Source organism: Ochotona curzoniae, unplaced genomic scaffold (assembly GCF_017591425.1).
Source record: "Ochotona curzoniae isolate NIBS_2020 unplaced genomic scaffold, NIBS_Ocur_1.0 contig_1, whole genome shotgun sequence".
Classification (NCBI taxonomy): domain Eukaryota; kingdom Metazoa; phylum Chordata; class Mammalia; order Lagomorpha; family Ochotonidae; genus Ochotona; species Ochotona curzoniae.
In genome coordinates this window covers 32,563,643-32,578,498 of record NW_024464918.1, presented here as the reverse complement: position 1 = coordinate 32,578,498, position 14,856 = coordinate 32,563,643, and the positions used below count along the sequence as shown (strand labels likewise).

General features: G+C 40.7%; 1 protein-coding gene across 1 annotated transcript in view; it reads right to left on the bottom strand.

The window, feature by feature from the left end:
* Positions 1-9,766: 9,766 nt before the first annotated feature.
* MEGF10 (multiple EGF like domains 10) overlaps positions 9,767-14,856 on the bottom strand; it is a 145,665-nt gene continuing 140,575 nt past the window's right edge. The window contains exons 23-26 of the mRNA XM_040970225.1: positions 14,276-14,320; positions 13,308-13,514; positions 11,982-12,161; positions 9,767-10,062 (exon numbers count right to left, since the gene is read on the bottom strand). Of these exons, the coding sequence (XP_040826159.1) occupies positions 10,010-10,062; positions 11,982-12,161; positions 13,308-13,514; positions 14,276-14,320 (485 nt within the window). The 3' untranslated portion in view covers positions 9,767-10,009. The remainder of the gene's footprint in view (positions 10,063-11,981; positions 12,162-13,307; positions 13,515-14,275; positions 14,321-14,856) is intronic.

Below are 14,856 nucleotides of genomic sequence, written 5' to 3'. Positions count from 1 at the left end.
AGCTGGAAGGGAAGCGAGGCTGCCGGGATTAGAACCGGCACCCATATGGGATCCTGGGCGTGCAAGGCGTGGACCTTTAACCACTTGCGCCACCGCGCCGGGCCCCCCCCTTTTTTTTTTTTAAAGATTTATTTATTTTTATTAGAAAGGCAGATATACAGATGTGGAGAGACAGAGAGGAAGATCCTCTGTCCTATGATTCACTCCCCAAGTGGCCACAACAGCTAGAGCCAAGCTGATCCGAAGCCAGGAGCCAGGAGTTTCTTCTGGGTCTCCCATGGGGTCTCCCAAGGCTTTGGGCTTTCCTCAACTGCTTTCCCAGGCCACAAGCAGGGAGCTGGATGGGAAACGAGGCTGCTGGGAACATGAACCAGTGCCCATATGGAATCCTGGCAAAGTGAGGACTTTAGCTGCTAGGCGCGGCAACGGCCTGGTTCCTTTAATTGTGATAATGAAGTAAGGACTAAGGGTTTTATGCATATTTAAGGAAACAAAAGGAATCCAGCGTTTCTGCTACAGAACCATTTCCTGCCCAGAAGGTTAGTTAGGCAGTCCAACACAAGTGGCTCTTCAGATTTCCAGTTTCTGACCTGGCACATCAACAGCTTGCAAGTTGCCACTCCATTTTAACCTGAAGGAAAATCGTGAATACACTGAACACCAACAACTCTTGCTGGCTCCTTCAGAGAAGTGGGATTCTGGAGCAAACCCTTGCCCCTCTGCCTGGAAGATGTGGGGAATGTCGAGAGAAGCACAGCTCACCCAGGCCAGTAAACACAGGGAGCAGCAAGGAGACAGGAAAACCGGAAGTCTAACTGACGAGCTGCTGAACCACGTGCGTGAGTCAGGAACTACCCCAGCGGGACCCACTCACACAAGGGCCCTACCTCTGGAGACTAAACCTGATCCTCAGGGTTTTTATCAGAGGACAAGAAAACAAACAAACAAACCAGACTGCCCTCTTGCTTCTAGCAGAGGTGAAGAAAAACATTGACTTTCACAAGTGCCAGATCAGCCTGATTCTGCTGCCCTCATAAGCATGTTAACCTGAAGTGTCAGCGCCTAATCTAGTTAGGGGCAGGGAAATGCCTCCTGGGGGATAAGGAGGGGGAGGAAAATAAACAATTCCAATTCTAACTGTAATCGAGTGGCACAGACTCCCACAAAACAAGAAGACTAAGCAAAGAACTATGGAGCGATTTCATCTGCCACCAGACACTATTTCCACTTTCCTAATGGGCTCTACTGCGGTTACATTTATGCAGCACATCATGCCCAGCTTCCGAGGCGTGCTGAAAGGCACTGAGCAAATCTAAGAACCGAGTAAGATTCGGCAGGCTGCTAGAACTATCGGAGCAGGAAGTTAACAAAAGAGAAAAAAAGTGTAGCATGCTGAGGAGCTCAATGGAGTAATAAGAAGACAACATGCCAGAACACATAGGTGAGGCACACAGAGATGCAAGCAGAGGGAAAGAATGAGAAAGACACGCTCCAGCCAGTTTCCAGTGTCGCAGAAATGAAAACTGCCTTTCATGGGCTCTCTTGGAGATGATGTAATACGGAAAGACTCTCAGAGCTGCAGCGTACTAGCTGCATCACGCTATACAGGATACCTGTGACAGGCTACCTACAAAGTAAAGGGAGACTTATTTAGCTCACAGTTCTGAAGGTTCAATGTGATGGCACTGGCATTGCTCAGCATCAAGGGACTTTATTGAAAGCCTCACATCATGATGGATGAGGAAGGCAGGAAGTGATCACATGTCAGACAGGAAGCAGAGTGAGACTAGATAGGTTCAGATGATCAGGAACAGGGACACACCCCAACTGCTCTAAGAGCTCCCACATACCCTCGCCTGTTAAAGGTTTTCATCACCTCAACCTTGCCCCACAAGAACCCTCTGGGAATCGACCATGGGCAAAGCATAGTGTTGATGGCGTGGGCACAGAAACCTCTGCTTTGGTGAAGGATGTGGACAAGGCGAGGAGAAGCACAAAGGGAAACAGGGTGGAAGGGACCTCTCCATATGTCCCACTTGATTTTTGCTAAAACTTTTAAAGTCTAAACATGGCATTTCACTTTCTCAAGATTATTTCCATCTTAAAAATGATACTGGCGGCTTTAACAGCAGTATTATGGCAGAAAGGTTGGATTCCTTCCAGCAACCATCTCACAAATGTTCATTCTTTCCATCCCTACTTCTCTCAGGGTGGTCAGCTGCTGGAAACACCAGATGCCACCAGTAAGGTGCAAAGCACAGCGATATAAACAGCACCATCCTGAAAGTTCATTTTAACGTTGAGCAAGTGAAATGCCTGTAACATCATCTGTGAGAATCAGCAGGACAATGCATTTCCTATCCTTCGTGAATTCTAGAAAAATCAATATTTTGATCTCTTCTTTCTTGATCCTTCATAATGGTAGCTGTGATAAGTGTAAGCTTTAATAGAATAGCTCCATAATTCTTAAAGTTATTTTAGGAGGTGTGGACATTGTGGTGTAGCAGGTTAAGCCACAGCTTGGGACAGCCCCCTATCTTAGTGCAATGCCAGTTCTAGCCTTGGCTACTTTGCTTCACCTTGTAGGAATTTTGGGAAAACAGTGGATGTGGATCAAATGCTTGTGCCCCCACAACCTACGTGGGAGATCCAGATGGAGTTCCTGGTTCCTGGCTCTCGTCTGGGTCAATCCCAGCTAGTGTGGGCATTTGGAGGGAACACCAGTGCAGGGAAGACCTTTCTCTCATTCTCTCTCTCTTAATCTCTGCCTGTCTGTCACTACATCTGTAAAGTAGATGAAAAACACACAAATGAATTAAAAGCTATTCTATGTTATTTTCCAACAGGTAGCACATTCACGTGAAGTTGTTGTAAAATATTAGCGCTTTACATGTGATATGAATTTCAGTGGGAAAGAACAGTTGTCGTTAACTATCTTTTTTTCAGGTGACAAAATAGTTGAGTGATGGAAAATACCTTCATGTGGATCACGGAAGTTGTCAAAAGTGGAAATCAGCCAACAGTCTTACCAATTCCACATTCCCCTTTGTTTCCATCATTCTCAAAATGCCTTATCACTTTTAATACATTCTTGTCACTACTCACAAGAATCTGTAGTTTCAATAAAAGCCACATCCACAGATGCCTAAGCAGATGACAAACATAGTGATTTAATCTGCCAAAGAATGGCGACCAGCAAGCATCATTCTCTACTTTCGCACGCGTCCAGGAACAAATCCACGGCAGCCAGAGTCTTTGCATACTGACTCATCACCCCCATGGAGGCTGACCCCCATGGGTTTCCCTTGGAGAACTTACTTTCTTGTAGCATCAGAGATTCCCTAACAATGCAAGAACTCTGACTATAGTCTGCGGCCATACCACCCTGAACGCGCCCGATCTCGTCTGATCTTGGAACTCTGACTATAAAAATGGTGAGTCCAGTCTTAAAAAATGAATATATCCGGGATTTAAACATCCTAGCAAATGTTTTCCTTGCAAATGTCACCTGAATAGGTGACACTGTTATTCCAAGAAATACTGTGTTTGGTTCAGATATGTCTGCTTTTAGGATCTGTGCAGGCATAGGGTAATCTATCTTGATTATGTAATATGTATAGTTCCATGGCAATGTTATAATAGACTGGGCTTAGGCTTTAAGTTTTTGTTGAATGGCATTGTGGGTTTTTAATATTCATGGTATTTAATACCTTTTCCTTAAAAGTGTCTAAGACAGTTAATGAAGTGCAGAAGTTCTTATATTTGTGCATTCAATCAAAAGCATTTAATGGGAAGCTCTTTCAATGCCAAAAGGCATTTTGTAGTCAAGAATACAGCCACCAGGCTCCTCATCCCAGGTTTAAGTGCATTCATTGGCATTCACTGAAGCTTTTCTCTACAGGGCAAAGAACAGCATTTTGAGCTTCTCCTTTTCCCTCACCCTGCTTCTCCTCCCATTCTCCACTTTTAAAATCATGCATTGTTTCTGACAATCAGCATACAAGTTGAGCCTGTCAAGTTGTTGTTGTTGTTGTTGTTTTTTTGACATCTCTGGCAAGTTAGAGAAATCCTGCATTCCACTCCAAGCAACTTCACTGGAGTTTGCTTCCTGCCAGCAATTCAAGCCACTTGCATTGCAAATAAAACATTAAGGATTGTGTGTGTGCAATAAAGTCCCAGTTACAATTAAGCCAAAAGGGCATTTATTATCAATTATCAAGGCCCATCCAATTAGTGATCTTTTTAAAACTAGTACCATGTGAAGAAAAAAGCAGTCACCCCAATTCTTACAACATAGGCATCCATATTTAATGGCTTTTACTAATTGGGCATCCACTGGAGCAAAAGTCTCAAGTGCATTTTCTTTCTCTGTGTCTCTCCTTTTCTCTCAGTAAATCTGCCTTTCAAATAAATAAAACAAATCTTTAAAAATGCATTGGCTAGGGCCTTGCTCAACTGGCTGATCCTCTGCCTTGTAGTACCAGCATCCCAAGTGGGCAATGGTTTGTGTCCTGAATGCTCCACTTCTCATCTAGCCCTCTTGTGGCCTGGGAGGGCAGAGGAGATGGCCCAGTGTCTTGGGACCCTGAACCCATGGGGGACTAGGAGGAGGTTCCTGGCTCCTGGTTTGTATCAGCTCAGTTCTTGTGGTCATCTGAGAGAGCGAATTGGCTGATGGAGGATCTTTCTGTCTCTCTGCTCTGTAGATCTGCTTTTCCAATATAAACAAACAAACAAACAAACAGGCTAGCATTACCTACTGGGAAACACACAATGGAAATGCTCTCAACACCCCAAACCTCTAGAGGTGCACATGTCAGTTTTGAGGATAAGTACTAAAGAACTTTGAAATCAAAGAACACATTTTGCTATACAGACATCTTATTATTCTATTTTCCTTTAGCTGATCAACTCCCAAGACTTGCAAGTCTCACCATGGGTTACTGCAAGTGCCCAACAAACAAAGAAGGAATAATATCTTGAAGACACTTGTGAAGAAGGATAGGGAAGAACAAAAGCAAATTAAGCAGAAGTATTCATTGAATCAACCAACCTATCAATCAATCCACAGAGGTACTGCAATTCGGTCATGTGGCAGACACTACTGAGTGTTCTGGTGACAGGCACTGAACCATACCGAAAGGTCTTTCCCTCAAGGTGCTTATGTCTGCACTGGAAAGGCAGACAATCAATGAACACAGAAAAACCCATCACTATACTTCAGACACCAAGTCACAGGAAGACAATCAAGTAGGGTGCTAACATACAGGGTTATGGCATTCACCCACACATATGGTCAGCAAAGGCCTTTCTGGAGAAGTCATGATTGAACTGCTAGATGAGAGCTTTACCCTGTCTTGTTGAAGACTGTAATTTGATTCTCACTGTTCTTTCTTCCATCACCCAAGAAAACTGTGTAACAATGAACACAACCTCTACTTTAAAGTGACTTAATTCCCTACTACCTGCTCTTGAGCCAGCCAATGTTACATGTGGTTAAACATGATGAAACAAAGGTAGTTTGTACTAGCTTCTAACTTCTGAAGCATTTTTAAAAAATTCTCCCTGTACTTTGGAGGGATGATAGGAAAACATTTGGATGACAACTAAAATCCCATAAAGTGTGAGATGGAAGAAACATTTTTCAGAATTTAACTTTTTAAAAAACTGCTTGTTTCTTTTAATTTTTTTCAAGCTATAACAGAGAAACAATTTAAATTCTCATACTTTTGATGTGCATAATTCAAGTATGTTTTACATAATTAAATTGCATTTGTTATTTGAAATTCATATTAGTATGAAAATAACAGTGTCTAAAGTCCAGGTCATCAACCTATGAAGACGTATGATTGCTATAAACCAAGAGCCACGCAAGGCTTCCTCCAGTAATGCCCTTAAATGTGGATTTGCTGAGTCCCCAACAGTAACTTGGCGTGCCTGTGTATTTTGAACTTTTATCCAGTGACTCTCTGCTTCATCACTGCCTCTGCCTGCTCTAGACTGGCTAGAGTCTGCAATTCGAAGCAGAATGAAATGGGGGCTCTTTCACCACCTTTCTGGGGGGCAGTTTACAGTACAGCAGAAGAAGAGCTAGCAAGCCCAATCTGCCACCAGCCTTGTCCTGCTGTGGCTTCTTCCTGCCCCATACGTTCTCAATTCACCAGTTAACTTTCCTGTGAGAAATCGGCTCGTTCGCTTCAAGTTCAGAAGTTACATCGGGATGAATCTCCCCTCCTCCCTCCAATGCTTTTATCCATTCACTTTGTTTTACTACCTGAGTAGTTCTCTTCATATCTGGAACATAGAAGAAGTATCACTCCCCTGATGGAAGAGCACAATTTATGGACTTCTCTTCATTATCGCTCCCCTTGAGTTCTTTTTTCACTTTTCTGGACCAGCACCTGCTTCAACATTGAGTGGGTTAATCCTCCCTGCTTTGGTTTCACCCACAATTTCCATCTGTTACTTCTGGGAAACTCCTTCTGGGCCTTTAATTACAACCATGGAAGAGTTTTAATCCTAGTTGATCTAGTTTTTCTTCCATTTTTTCTATTAGCTCTGCCTCCCTGATAGAGGCTTTTTTTTTTTTGCAGTGTTTCCATTCAGTCTTCTCTAACTGGGCTACAGTGTTTTCTCCAAGTGGCTTGTGATTTTGTTTGCCTACTCATGTGGACAGTGCACTAGATCTCACATTCCTTTGTGAATCTCACTGCTCACTGGTGTACTGGCCACCAGGCAGGCGTTTCTCCGTCAATGGGTAGCCAGTGAGCAGCTGAATCTCTTGGACGATGTTAAGGGTCAGAGAGTCTCTCAGCTGACATGTTTAACGAGACAAAAGTCTGACCTCAGCCCTATGTGGAAGCCAACTGTCCTGAGATTCCGTCACCCAAGGGACCACTGGCCTCTTTCATGGCTGCAAAAAGCAAACAGCCAGGACTTTCTCCCTTCTTCTCTTTATGTATCCATCTAACTCTTGTGGCTCGCACCAGACCTGTATCCAACTTCACCGCTCCCTCCCCATCTCCTAACAGTTCACAGTGACAATTTTGCACACCACCTACTCTCAAAGATGTGATATTTCAATTTCCCTGTATATCTCTTAAGTTGCCAACATCAGCTCTTGACTTTCTTTTCTTTTTTGGTCAGTGGTTCTATTCTGGATGGGAATGTTATGTGCCAGGTCAGCATCTTTCTGGAAACACACATCCAAAAGTTTCAATAGCACTCCTAATTCTTAGGAAGAGACATGTGAATGGAAGATGATATCATACACTAATTACTTTCCTAAACTCTTCCTATAGAAATTACATATGGGACCTGGTACAGTAGCCTAGCAGCTAAACTCCTAGTCTTCCCGTGCCAGGATCCCATATGGCTGCCAGTTCTAAGCACCAGTTCTAAGCCCCACTTCCCATCCAGCTCTCTGCTTGTGGCCTGGGGAAGTAGTTGAGGATGGCCCAAAGCCTTGGGACTCTGAACCTGCATAGGTGACCAGGAAGAGGCTCCTGGCTCCTGGCATTGGATCAGCTCAGCTCTGGCCATTGCGCTCACTTGGGAAGTGAACTATCAGATGGAAGATCTTCCTCTCTGCCTCTCCTCCTATCTGCCTCTCCTCTCTGTATATCTGACTTTCAAATAAAAATAATTTTTAAAAACCTTAAAAAAGAAATTACATATGTATGAGCTTTTGTGATGATAAGAAAATACACCAGGATATGGTCTTATGAACATATGCCTGTGTCATATTCATTAAATGATCACTGCCCTTTGACCAGCCTCATCTCTCTTCTAATTATTGCAAATGGCTCTTATTACTAGCTAATTTTTATAATAGTAATAAAAATGACCAGCATTTACTGGGTGTATCCATTATGTGCCAGGGACTGGGATATTTTGAAAGTTTATAAAGCTACCATATCCTCATAAAAGCCTATGAAGTAGCTACTGCCATTTCCAAAACATTACAAGGAAGAAAAACAAGACCTTGAGAAGTAAGTCAGCAAAGTCACAAAGTTAGTAAGATGATTATTTCCTAGACTAATAAGCAGCTTGAAAATGGCTCACCTATTTCACTTCTCATGCTCTATGTACTTGGCTGTGAGGCCTCCAGCGAAGGAACAACAAGAAACAACATTTTTAAACCCCCTGTGATCCCTGGAACACAGTGCTATAGAGTGAAGGCTTCAGAAATGCTTCAGTTACAAAGGAACACATTAACAGGCACTGGGATACAGCAAGCAAATCCACATAAGATAACCCCAAGCTATTGACAAAAGAACTGAGTCTCAGACACTAACCTGAGTTTCTGGAACGATTTTATGAGTAAAGGTTTGCTTTCTTCCTTAAAAGGAATTCAATCTGAAAGGGAAGCATATATATATATATATATATACATATGTATAAGCAATCCAATACAATAAAATGCTGTTATTTAAACATCTATGCACAATGCTGTGGAGCTAAGCATAAAAAGGGTGTATTTCATTAAGATCATAAATTTCTTCTCATTTATCAGCAGTAGAATCAGAATAGAAATAAACACTAGATAGAAATTTTTTAAAAAGAAAGTTTATTGCATCAATTCATGAATTCATTCAGTAATATAAATGACAGTGTAGGCTAATACTGACGAAAGTTTATCATCTTTGGAAAATAGAGATATTTCAACATGGAAAGTGTTGTTTGACAAAACCCAGTAAATCCAATGTAATTTTGAGTTTTTTCTTTTAAAATATATATATATTGCAATTCAGTCATATCAAAATGAAGTCTAGGTACAATGCTGAACTAGGACAGGCAGACTCAGCTTTTGGCACTCGTTATTAACAAGACACTAAGGGGTAGTTTGCTCATTAGCTAATCGGCAAGTTCTCCTCTATACTATATGATTTACACTCAAATATTTATGTACAATTCTACAACATAAAGCCTTTAGGACAGAAATGTCTCTTGATAATTACTTCGGATAATAAAGACACATGACCTAGAAAAGTTATTACTTCAGAAAATGCAGCCTTAAAAATCATTTTAAAATGAATTTGTTAAATGGACTTCTAATATCAATATCAATTATAAATGATATTGTGATACCCTTGTTCAACTTTTATAATATTTTTGGTTTAAAGGTCCAAATTACAAACAACTACTTCAAATCTTCGAGGTCAAAATGACCACATTTTTTTCTAAAATTATTTGCATTTCTTATCAATTTAGTTGAAACAGGTTTTAACTGTCTTCTTATATAGTTGGTTTTCCTGAACTGAGTGAATATAAATTTCATGAAGACAATGCTAAATACATACATTTTCTGTTCCTATTACTAGATGAATTAACATCAATCCTGTAAATAATTATGAAAGTTTCCTTATCACATAATGAAGTATAGATTACATACTCTCCTTATTAAAGTGAACATATGCATGATCAGTCAGGCCAATGTGATGTGTTTATATATAAATGAGAATAATCTATGAATTTTCTGATACAGCAAATTCTAGGAAGGGAACAACAGCTTGGTTAATATTCCTAAATGAGTGGCTTTTGAAAGATGTTTCCAAGCTCACTGCTTTGATCTCTACAGGATACACAGCAGAAATTAATTTTAGGGTCCAAAATTCATGTGAGGTCAAAGGTCCTGAGAATAGGTTTACTTTGTATAAAGAATAACTTAGCCACTGAATTAATTCTGGCAATTTAGGAACAGGAAAAGTTCCTATGGCTGCCCCTTCAAATCTTGTGGAGATAATCCATTGACTTTTTTTTTTTCTTGTCTATAAATTTCACCCTGATAAAGCTGTTTCTTTCTTTACTCAAATCTGCATCTCAGAGTGTTTATTATAAAATATTGCCTTCTCAATCACATCTGGCCAAACATAACATGCATGATATGCACATTTATACTATTTAAAATACTACATGTGCCCTGATGTTGAAGAGATTCTGCCCCAGGAGCAAATGCTTCCAGACCTCAGGCGGCTTGAGCAACTTGTCAGAATGAACCTACTGGAGCTCACACCTGTTGTCGGGTCCTCTTTTCAGTTGCTGCGGATTTTGAACAGGAGGCTCCTTTGCCCTCTGCAGTGGCATGGGAAAAGAATCGCGTACTTTAAGATAAACAAATGAAGAACACCTACTTTCAGGAAGTAAAGAGGAAACACCACCTTAAGTCGAGTTTAGAAGACTTGATCCTTGGTAAAGCCTGGGGAAATGTCGTATTTCCTCAGGAAAAGGGACTCCTGTGTCCCACATGTTTCTCACTTTGTTGCCCATTGCTTAAAGTCTAGGTTCAGTCTGTGGTTAGCTAGTGGAATAAATGATCTGTTTCTACAGCTTGTCTTAGGCCGTCCTTACTTCTTTGAATTGATTTTGGAGTTGCTTAGAAAGAAAATATTCATCAATGGGGTGAGTGTTCTAAGTGTGTTACCCACCAGATGACTATTCCTGGTTCTGTTCTGAGACATGAAATAACCAGACATTCCAACTCTGTATCCAGCAGCATGTCTGTGTCCAGTGCCTCGAGCACTCTACCGGAGGAGAGAGTACACAAGCATTGCTTGTTCCTGGCTCTCACAGGCAGATTGCCATGCCACATACGGTGCCATGTCCTTGAAAGATTGCAGGTCAGTGTTTTCTCTAAGGAGGTCGCTCCCTGTTCAGCCTTTCTGTACCTCTGCTTGCTCAGGTAGTTCTCACCATGAAACAATAACCTCAGGGTGAGAAGTGTTCTTGCATGGTTAGTATGCACGGAAGGAAAAAGTTCTCCACTTCAATCATAAGACATTCACTTATGGCTATTGTAGCACTCTAGTAATGACCAATTTAATTGTTTCTGTTTATATATTTTCCTTTCTTCCCTTCAGAAGAAAAAAAAAAACCACATACACTTTTACCTAATGAGAGATAGGTGACAATGATACAAGAAACCATGAAGATATAATATAATAGTTTTTCATTAACAATCCCAAAACTACAAAACATATAATATACAACTTAAAAATGGAAATACACATTAATGAAAAGTGGGGTACATGTCATATTAGCAATGCGAAAGACCAGCTTAAGCATAGTTCATCTAACTCCACAATCAACAAAAGGAAAGTGCCCTTTTCTCAAATATGCAAAAAAAAATATTTCGGTCACTTCTAGGGAAAAATTAATCAGAACTTTCAGCTAATTCTATATTATGGCACGTATTATTAAATGGTTTACAAAACCTAAGCATCTTCTTACATTTAAAATTTATAATCTCTCCCAATCATCACACACTCATTCAACCCAGTATGTCAAAAATAAAATTATTTAATTTCTATATGTGTGAAATAATTACGGATATGTTATGAAACTCAAGGGACAAACACATATGATGGTGACAGTGATCAGAATGACGCCACGGTTTAAAGCGGGTAAGGGTCAAACAGGGAAAAAAAACCTCTGCTGGCACATTTTGTATTGATTTCTGTAATACTTCTACTATTTCTAAAATAATTCTAATTGTACATCTCCTCATCCTAAAAAAAAAAATCCAAAATTTTCCTATTGAAATTTGCTATCCTCTTCTAGAATTCATTCAAAGTCAATTCCCCTGCCACATGGAAGGATGTTTCCTCCTGTATTAATATTAGCCTCACGCAAATGGCAAAGGCAATGGTTAAATTTTAACTTCTCAAGCCCGTGTCTGCAAAGACATCCTGCAGTTCACACTTTACGCTGACATCTTCTTACTGAAAACCAAACTTCTGGGTGCAGTTCTACAACTAACGGCCATGGGAGATTACATCGTCGTCTCCTTCCAAGCCACCTGTACAAAAAGCACCTATAGTCAGCATCAGCCTTGGCTTCACGCTTTCAAGTTCATGTCCAATAGTTGCCTATCGAGTTGTTTAACATTCCCATGGGGTGGCCAACTTCAGGATGGAGGAGAACCCAACTGCAGTTCTGGAAAAGGTTCCAGCGGCTACCCGGCTATTTTTGGTGTCATTCACTGCTGCTGCTGCTGCCACTGCTGCTGCCACCGTCCTCTTGCTTAGGGGAGGATGAGCTGTCTCGCACAGGCAGTAGGTCGTAATGGCAAGGGATGTGGCTGTTCTTTGGGAGGTCGTATGGGTCCTGAGTGAGGTGCCCGTTATTGCTGAATATCCCTTGGACAACACTCACTGTAGGTTCTATAACAACCAAGGACATGTTAATTTTAAGACATGGAGAATTTTAAGAAGAGAAAATGGAATTTCTCATAAATATCAAACTCAAGAGGATCTTTTCCTAAAAATATAAGGGAATATCCATTTTAAAAACATGACTGCTTTAGAATCACACAGAGTTTGTTGTTAGATCAACTCATACACACAAATGATGCTCAGAGTAAAGAGGTGACCACATGGTTGAGAGGATGCACTGAGGGGATACACAACAACCATGCCTGTGGTCACTGTCTGGAGGATAATCTAGTCCAAACCCTTATTCTACAGGTCAGAGGACTAAGTCAGTTTTTGCAAACACTCTGTGAGGTCAAAGTGTTAGGACTTGAGTCACATTCCCAACGGAATTTCCATCCTACTGTGGTGGGCATGCTAGAGAATTTTAAAGGGATTGATAAATTACTTTCTAAAAATAACTTAGTACATTACAGTTTCCATTTTAAAAACTTATCTTTATACATGAAAAATAAATTGTTTTATGTACACATATAATTGACATGACTGAGACACATAAAAATGAGCCAGTAGACAATTTTTAAAAATTAAAATCACAGAGAGAGAAAGAAAGAGATTAAAGCATAGCCAGCTCTACTGTCTAGTTAATGCTGGTGTGCTTATGGTGTATTTTATCATTTCCCAAATGGAACTCACAAGGGGGGAAATAAAAACATCATTTTAAACCAAGTTCTTATTAATTTGTATCAGATTCACATCTGAGAATATTATTGACATATTAGACAGATTTAAAAGCAAAATGTTCCAATCCTGCTAAAAACATTATATAACATAATGAGCACAATCAGGAAATGGAACCACTTGTTTAATTGACTTGGCCCATTTGTTTTGGCCAACTCAACATATTAGCTAATATGATACACATGGTATTCCATGTGTGTTAAAACACTGTGGCTACCAAGCCAAAGATGACAAGGTGGGAGATAAAAAAAATTCCAATTTTCCAACTGATTATTTTCCCTAAAAATTTCATTTGTCACCAATCAAGATGATCACTGTGAAAACAGATTGCATCTAAAATATGAACCATTCAAATTTATTTTAAACATACACACAAAGTTGGCATGCAGGGTTCTTCCTATGGTTGGGAGAACTCACCCACTTCATAGACATTCTTGCTGGCTCCAGCTGAGTTACTGATTTCAGCATACGGGGAATCTCTGCGGGCTGGGGACTTCATCTCCACATAGCCACACTCTGAGTTCTTGGGGATAAGGACGGGTGGGTCTTTAATAGTGGCATAAGGGTTCTCGGAACTGCTTAAAGAGCAGGTACTTGAATTGTATTCAGAATTCTTTCCCAGGTCTGTGAAGAGAGACAACAAGCAAAAAGCCAAAACTGTTCCATGTCTAACATCATTTCTTGGGGACTGTTTACTTGGGCAGGCGACATCTTGGTTTTGATGATTAGGTTTCTATAATTCATTATGCTGGACATGATAGCATACACTTACTACTTCGTGTGGAGAAAATATGAAATAAAATGAACCATGCATAAGCTAAGTTCAGCTCCTAAGGTGAGTACCAATGAAAATACCATGGATTTGATTTCATTTTGATGATTAGATTCAAAGGTTATTGATTCCATTCTATTTGACTAATGGAAAAGCCACCAACCAGGCTGCTCATGGCTGGAAGAGCATGAGAGGGCTCTGCTCTCATTACTGTGATGTGGAGAATGACTCCCTGGTAACCTCTGGGCTACCATCATCCTCAGGAGCATCCCCCCTGAGTCAACGCACAACCCAGGCGCTGTTGCCCTGTTTCCCAGTCTGTTTCCCTTTTGACATTTCACTCTCTTCTTCAGCCATGTTCTTTCAGAAGGAAATAGGAGCATTTCCTCAGTAAACAGAAATCTTCCCTCCCCAACACTTACACTTTAATAAATCCACCAACAGTCACTCTCCATGTCAGTGGAGCGTGTCTGGGCATTCAGGGCAGTAACACCACCCTCACCATTTCTACATTTTCTCTATACTGCTACTTTCATTTGTTTCAAGCATTATTTCAGCCTCTGAGATTAAAAATATATATAAATTGCGATTCTGACCCAAATTTACTCCATACCTTTTAGAGATTTCCCCATGTAGCTTCTGTCAAGTCCAAAAGCACCTGCGAGAGGAGATGGGGAAACACCCATAGTGAATGGAAAGGAATGCAAATCCAGCCAAGGTTCCAATGGAGGAGCTTCTGCTCATGATGCCAAATGATTGGGGCTGCAACCTTTACAGCTGATCACCCGTGCCAGGTGTCTCCAGTGCTTAGAATTGAACACACAGCTGAGATCCTTCAGCCATTCACTACTGTGATTTTGGGAAAATCTGATCCAAATGAGGTAGAAACTCTAACACTGAGAGGAACCAGGGTCTTTGATTTTAGGAAACAGCAAAAAAAGCAAGGACCCAAGCAAGACCACAAGAATTAACCCCTATATCAAGAGCTCAGTGTTCTGCTGGCTTTGAAGTTGTTTTCCAAAAACCACTGTGTCTGTACTTTTCTAAGACTGGAAACTTCACACACTGCTGACTGTCACGTGATAAGCTGAAAGCGGGCCTTACCTATCTTTTCTGAGCTTTTACCAATATGATTTTTTTTTCAGGTATCATGGAATAACTATGCTTGAACCTAGACGGATAAAAGCTTCCTTT